General features: G+C 38.5%; 1 protein-coding gene across 1 annotated transcript; it reads left to right on the top strand.

Annotated features, from left to right (window-relative positions):
• Positions 1–5,776: 5,776 nt before the first annotated feature.
• LOC142337021 (mitochondrial import inner membrane translocase subunit TIM50-like) lies at positions 5,777–6,927 on the top strand. Its single transcript, XM_075386054.1, has one exon. It carries the CDS (start codon positions 5,781–5,783, stop codon positions 6,846–6,848), a length of 1,068 nt encoding a protein of 355 aa, XP_075242169.1. The 5' UTR covers positions 5,777–5,780; the 3' UTR covers positions 6,849–6,927.
• The last annotated feature ends 336 nt before the right edge of the window (positions 6,928–7,263 follow it).

Here is a 7,263-nt window from a genome sequence, read left to right as displayed (position 1 = left end):
TTTTCATTTTGTTAGAGTGCCTTTGCTACCTTAACTGGTAGGAAGGGGCTCAGACGATTACGAAATTCTACAAATACAAGTGCCTTCGCAACTTTAACTGGTAGGAAGAGGCTTGTACTCTTGAACTCTTGAACACTTTGAAAATGGGAGATAATGCTAGAACTCAAACAACGAAGTACCCATGTGGTGCCTGTAATCTTGAATGCAAAGATGGATCAGTTTCGTGTTTTAAATGTAGTTGCTGGTACCACGCCGGTGATTGTTCCAGCATTGCTACAAGTGTCCTTAGATGTCTGCAAAAAAACTTCAGGGCTTCTTTGGTTGTGTAAAGACTGCGAAGAGAGTGGTAAAAACTCCTCAGAGATGGACCCGATGATATAAAAGAAATCGGCAGTAAGCTAGCCTGCTTACAAAAGCAGTTAATTGATCGACAACTGAATGAGAATAAGCTTGAATACACAATGCAGAAATTCATTGATGAAAGAATGTTGCATATTGAACAAAAGCTTGAGAACTGAATCAATATAGTCAATGAAAAACAGCAGCATATACCGGATCAAATCAAGACATCATGGCAAAAAAGCAATGTATCGCCTCCCATACCAAACATGAAGAAAATAATGAAAGAAACTCTACAACAGCAGGAACAAGAAAAGGAGGACAATGAAAAACAGGAGAATAATCTTGTACTATTTAATGTTCCAGAAAGCAAACTCCCAACCCCCAAGGAATGAGAAAGTGAGGACTTACAAGTCTTTCATTAATTCTGCGAAGAGGTCTTAAGGATTGGTCTGGATGAAAACCAAATAGAAAAAGTTATACGAATTATGAAAGTTAGCGATAAAGGCTCACCAAAACCAAGACCGCTAAAAATGTCCTCAAAGAGAAAAGGGATAAAATTAACATCTTTAGATCAATGAGAAATTTGAAGGAAGCAGATTCGACACTCCAACTGATCAGTGTTTCTCATGACTACTCAAGACAGACCCGTGAAAAAATAAATTCAATGATTGAGGAAGCCAAAAAGAAGAATGAAGAGGACTCAATAAACTACAGAGACACAATTAGGGGAACTGCAATTCAGCTGCAGGTTCAAAAACGCCGCAGAAAAATGGTTTCAAACGCTGCTGCATCTGACTTCTGACTTAAGTCTATCAATATCGTACTATACAATGTAAGAAGCTTGATTGACTTGAACAAAAGAATTAAATTTGCTTACTATGTATACAGACTTGATTTCGACGTTCTACTTTTAGCTGAGACATGGCTCACTACTCAAATAAAAAGTGCGGAACTGTTCCTTCCCGATTATGATATTATACGAGGCGATAGACCATATGAATCAGATGCCTCTCGTCACGGTGGTGTGTTAATAGCTGTGAAGAAAACAATCAAATCCGATGAAATTAGTGTGACTGAATTACCCTTATCAGTTCAATCTTCACTTCGCGTTACCAAGTTAATTGGCCTAGAACCTTTTTACATCGCAGTTATCTATAACACTCCGGTGGAAAGCAAATACCGGATATCTATTGAGGATTTACAGAAGTTATTCCGCTTCCTTGAGGAAACGTGCTCCAAGCGTCTCCTCTTATCCGGTGACTTCAATATGCCTCACACTAACTGAAGTACATATGATTCTGCAAACGAATATGAAAATCAGATTGCTTCGCTTCTGTTTGATATGAATTTAAAATAATACATCGATTTCAATGCAACAAAGAAGAGCTGTCTTGATCTTATATTTTGCAATGAAGATACAATCATGAATGATACAACTTTGTGCGGAAATTTCTTTGGTTTTCAGACCATTTTCCCATCACGATTAATGTGTCCATTAATAGTAAAGTTTTAGAAAATTCATCAACGAGAAACTTTAGCTACTGCAATTGTGGTTTTGATGCGTTGAATGAGGCTATTATTGCCAACCCATTCAAGCCGTACTCCTATAAAAATGTGGATGTTAACGCGAATCTCTGGTATGAATAGATACTTAAACTGATCGAAATACATGTTCCTGTTCAAACTAAAAATAGACAACTACTGCCTCCATGGTTATCAGCAGAGACATCCCATCACATGAACAAGATTAAAAATGAGCGAAGAAAACTACAGAAAAAGGGACTCTGTACGTCTGAAAAACTGAAAAAGCTCACTGAGGAATGTGATCAATTGCAAATAAACGGTAGAGTCAAGTACGAACAAAAACTTTTTGCCAGCAGACACAAAGGACAAATCCACAAATATTTGAAAAGCCTGAAAAAGGATAGTCTACCACCGGTCATAAAATCTGAAAACTTGAAAAGGGAGGCTAGCACAGATCTCAAGAAAACAAATTTTTTTAATAATTACTTTGCTACTGTAGTGACTGGTGACGGTTACAATTACTTCGATCCAAACGAACAGCGTAATTTTGGGGAAAATGACATCTCAATTACGGAAGATTTAATCAAAACAGAACTTAAGTCACTTAACATCTCGAAGAGCAGAGGCCAAGATTCGATACCACCAATATTGTTTAAAAGATGCGGGGGATCAACAGCTACGTCCCTTAAAAACTTGTTCTGTAATATCAAGCGATTGCGCAAATTTCCATCTGCTTGGAGGACTGGTATTGTCAGTCCGATATACAACTATGATGACAAAAGAGAAGTTTTAAACTATAGGCGAGTTACTCTATTAAACATTGTCGCAAAATCATTTGAAAAATTTATCTTTGAACCAATTTACGCTGGGTTTGCTGATCGCATAAGCAATTCCCAATTTGATTTTAGACCAAGACTTTCTGTTGTACTACAATTACTATACAGTTTATCTCATATTTACTCACACTTGAACTCGAGAGGCTCCGTTAATTTATTTATTTTATTTGATTTCTCCAAAGTGTTTGACAAAATAAAGCATTGTATCCTGATGAAAAGGTTACTTCAAATTCCCATCTCCAAGGCTTTATTCGAACTGATACAAGAGTATTTATTAAGCAGAACACAGAAAGTGCGAATAAGTGACCAGTTAGTTATCAAATGAGCCAACAGTAACATCTGGAGTACCACAGGGATCGGTATTGAGACAATTATTCATCCTGATATACATAAACGATCTCCCCAATGCTGTTTTCTCATCGTTTGCTTTACTATTTGCTGATGATTTAAAACTGCTTTACAATGGGAGACCTGAAAAAGAATCCTTAGAAAAACTTCAAACCGACTTACAAGCCCTTCACAACTGGAGTGTGCAAATCCATCTACCATTCAATTTGAAAAAATGTTCCATTAGCGAATTTCAGTACGGTAGAAATAAGAACACCCTAGAAGATTTTTGTTTTATTATTGATGGAAGAAATTTAAACCACAAAAGCCTTGTTGGTGACGTTGCCCTGTTCATGGATGAATCACTAAACTGGAACGAGCATGTGGAAGTAACATTTGGAATGGCCAGACGATCGTTCTTTCGGTTGAGAATAAATACGTCCCCGATCATTTGCACCAAGAGTAAAGCCAACCTATACCGATCAATAATATCAATGTCGATGCTATCTGCATCCGAATGCTGGAAACTAAGAAAAACGAATTTCGAAATCATTGAAGAATTCAATAAAAAGATTCTGAAGTGGATTTGCTGAAATTTAGACTACAAAGATACTTTGGTCAAATCAAACTTATTACCACCACTCTACAATAAAGTGCTTAAATACCTTCTATTTTTCAGTAACATCTTGGAAGGAAGATACAATGTCGATTTGTCGAAGGAATTCAACATCACCGACAGCGGTAAAGGGAGACGTGTTGTGCTTCCAGACACTAGATATGAAATACAGAGGCAAAACTTTTGGTATAGGAAGCTCTTGTCTCAGATAATACTTCAAAGAATAAACCCAATAATTGAAAGTTCCATCTCGAACACATTATTTGCTTACCGTAGTGGAAGATCAACGGGCGACGTCGTGCTAGTGCATAGATATCTGGTTGCAGGATCTCTAGCGAAAGGCTTCAACAGATATTGCGTCGGAATAGATATGTCCAAAGCCTTCGACAACGTTTTGAGAGACAAGCTAATCAATATTCTTTGCTCTAAAGGAGTTCCAGAATGGGACCTGAGCCTAATCAGACTTCTACTCTACTCACAGACACAACATTAAAGGTCAAGTCCGGTAAGCAACAGGGAGACACTTTCAGCACAGACAAAGGAGTTGCGCAAGGAGACGGCCTATCACCAAAGCTGTTTACAGTATATCTGGACGAAGCATTGAAAGAATTGGAAAAAGAGATCCAGACAAACAGCCCTACCCGAGATATGGTAACACTCCTACTTGGCCACGATTATCATAAGAAACCCATCTCAAGCCTCCCAAGTCATCTAGAGTACGCAGATGACGTTGATTTCGTCGGTAGTACCCAGGAGGAAGCGGATGAAATCTGAAAGTTTCAGCAGATGTACTTGCCAGATACAACCTATGCGTTAATCATCAAAAGACAGAGATATTTCAGTACCACAAAGATACAGATCTACGCAAGATCAAGAAACTGGGTACCATTCTTGATGAGGGAGCTGAAATCAGTCGGCGGAAACATGTAGCCCAACTCGCATTGTCTAAGTTCAGAAGAATCTGGAAAAACTAATTTATAAACGTGAAAACCAAAATGTGCGTATACAACGTCTATGTTAAATCTATCCTATTATACAACTGTTCAATTGGGTGTAGCAATAGCACGATAGCCAAGGGATTAGATTCCTTCCACAGAAGACAACTCAGAGACTGCCGAGACATACACTACCCAAAAATTGTCAAAAAACGAGAGGCTGTTATATGACAAGACAATCCCCATTTCAGAAGACATTGCAAAACGAAGAACAGCTCATCTTGGTCACATACTACGCCGGAACCATCCCATCCGAGACATCCTGTACCACATGCATTCCCTTCCTCCCAAAGGCCGAGCCAAGGCAATTATCCTGAAGTCGCACGAAGCTGATCTGGAGTCAAATAATATTCACACGTGGACGACGAGAGCTTTGGCAAAGAGGCTGTGAATACGGCCCTTGTTGCAGACTTGACTGAAAACTTTTGGTATAGGACTGGATTCAGAATAAACATCGTGCAAAGAGCTCTTGATTTCTTTAACCCGGAGAATCTGAAGAACAAACTTATTGAATATATGTGGAGTTATTTTAATAGACATTGGACTGGAAACAATCCCTGTACTTGGATATTTATTTGTTTATGTACACTGTCGTGCCAATCCTAGATTGTAAACGCGGGGTGTGATTCCCCAGTGGCATATCCACGAAGTAATAATAATAATAATAATTGGTTGAGCTCATGAGATATGTCAAAATCGTTTTGTTCGTTGACGTCTAAACCTAACGGACCGTGGCTGATGTGAGTTTTGTGGCCACTTTTTAAACTGCTGTTGCGCTTATGTTTTCAAATATAGAGTGGTGGCAAGGAATAGAATTCAATACTTGTGGATCAACAAAATAATTTTGTTTGGCTTGAGCGGATTGTGGTTGTTTTTCACGGAGTAGTTCTAGTAGTTTGTCCCTTGACTGTGTCTTGTGGAGACAGGTTTTCTTGGAAGCTCTCTTGTTAGTCGCTTAATTGCGTCAAATATCCTGCTCCCATAAAATTGTTTTTCTTAAACAGTTAACACATAACGAAAAAATGACTACCTGAATTTCACATAAACTGTATATCTTTTTACTCATTTTGAGAGGCAGAGTTTTGGATAATTATACACTTCTTTAGAGCAAGAGCCTTGTAACGTGCTTCAGGTTTTGAAATGGCTGGTTTTGTTTTCTGTTCCTTTCAATCTTCCAAATACTCAATTATAAGCAGCTCTCATTTAATAAGACACGCGTTTGGCCGTGGTCTCCAAGTGAAATTGTTATTCGCTCGGTCAATGTGTTTGCAGCAGTCGGAGGCCGAACTGCACTTGAAAAATATTCATGAAAAATACGAGCGAGAAAAGCAATCAAAGCAAAAGAAATATGACAGGTACCGAAAATGGAGCTTGCCGGTTGTATGTTTCTCGGGTACTGGATTAGTGATGTTTATTGGACATAAATACGGACAGCCTGATATTGACTCTGTGACAGGAGTTGAATTCGAAGATGAATATACTGGTCAGACATTCGGTACATTCAGACGGGCGTGGAAAAACATTCGATCAGGAGTTCGCACCGAGTTTGAGGAGCCCTCAAGAAAGAAGCTCCTACCTGATCCTTTGCAAAAGCCCTACATACAACCCAAATATACAGTTCTGATTGAACTACGCGATTTGCTGGTGCATCCCGAGTGGAGTTTCGAAACTGGTTGGAGGTTCAGAAAACGACCTGGAATCGATTTTCTTCTGGAGACATTGGTCAATCATTCTTATGAAACTGTTATTTTTACCTCTGAGCCAGGCTTCATGGCGATGCCTGTTGTTGAGTCGCTCAATAGCAAAGGTGTAATAATGTATAGTCTTTTCAGAGATTCGACGCATTACAGGAACAATGTTTATACAAAAGATATTTCTAGAATCAACAGGGATCATTCTCGTGTAATAATTTTGGAAACAGATAAAGCTAAAGTTGTTCCTAATCCAGAAAATAGTCTAGTTATTCCACCGTGGGATGGAAATATGGCAGATAGAAATTTGTATGACTTAGCAATGTTTCTTCGCGCTATCGAAAGCACCCACTGTTCTGATGTGAGAACGTTTCTGAAAGCATATTCGAATGAAGAAGACCCTCTAGAGACCTTCAGACAGCGACAATTGGTACTTCAGCAGCAGGCTGAGTCGCAAAAAACTACTTCAACGAAAGGAAAAGCATTCTCCCGAAGTATTTTTCAATCTAAACGCTGAAAATGTACAATTCCAAATTAGATATATCTATGATTTTTAGTTTTCCGTTTTTCTGACTGAATTAAATTTTCTGAAGGAATTGTTCGGCTGGCAAGATAATCGATTTTAACAAAATTATGTGCAATGATTAATTTCAGGTAATGTGTTCATGCAAGACATTCGACAGAAATTGAAGCGCCATCGCCACGACAGAGAGGAAGAACAAGAAAACCCAACAAAGAGATTGCAAACCGTCTCAGACGAAGGTGCTCGTTATGTCGAACCACCTCCGTCACAGTACAAATATGTCCTAAAAATCAGTATTTGGATGTTTTTTGGAGTAGTTTCGTATTATTTAAGCTTATTGATTCCTTTCCTTATTGTGATGTGCTTGGCTTTTATGTATACCAAAGGAACATCGAATTCTAAAAAGCGA

Source organism: Convolutriloba macropyga, chromosome 3 (assembly GCF_964194025.1).
Source record: "Convolutriloba macropyga chromosome 3, txConMacr16.3, whole genome shotgun sequence".
In the NCBI taxonomy this organism is placed as follows: domain Eukaryota; kingdom Metazoa; phylum Xenacoelomorpha; order Acoela; family Convolutidae; genus Convolutriloba; species Convolutriloba macropyga.
This window is presented reverse-complemented; position numbering and strand designations above follow the sequence as displayed.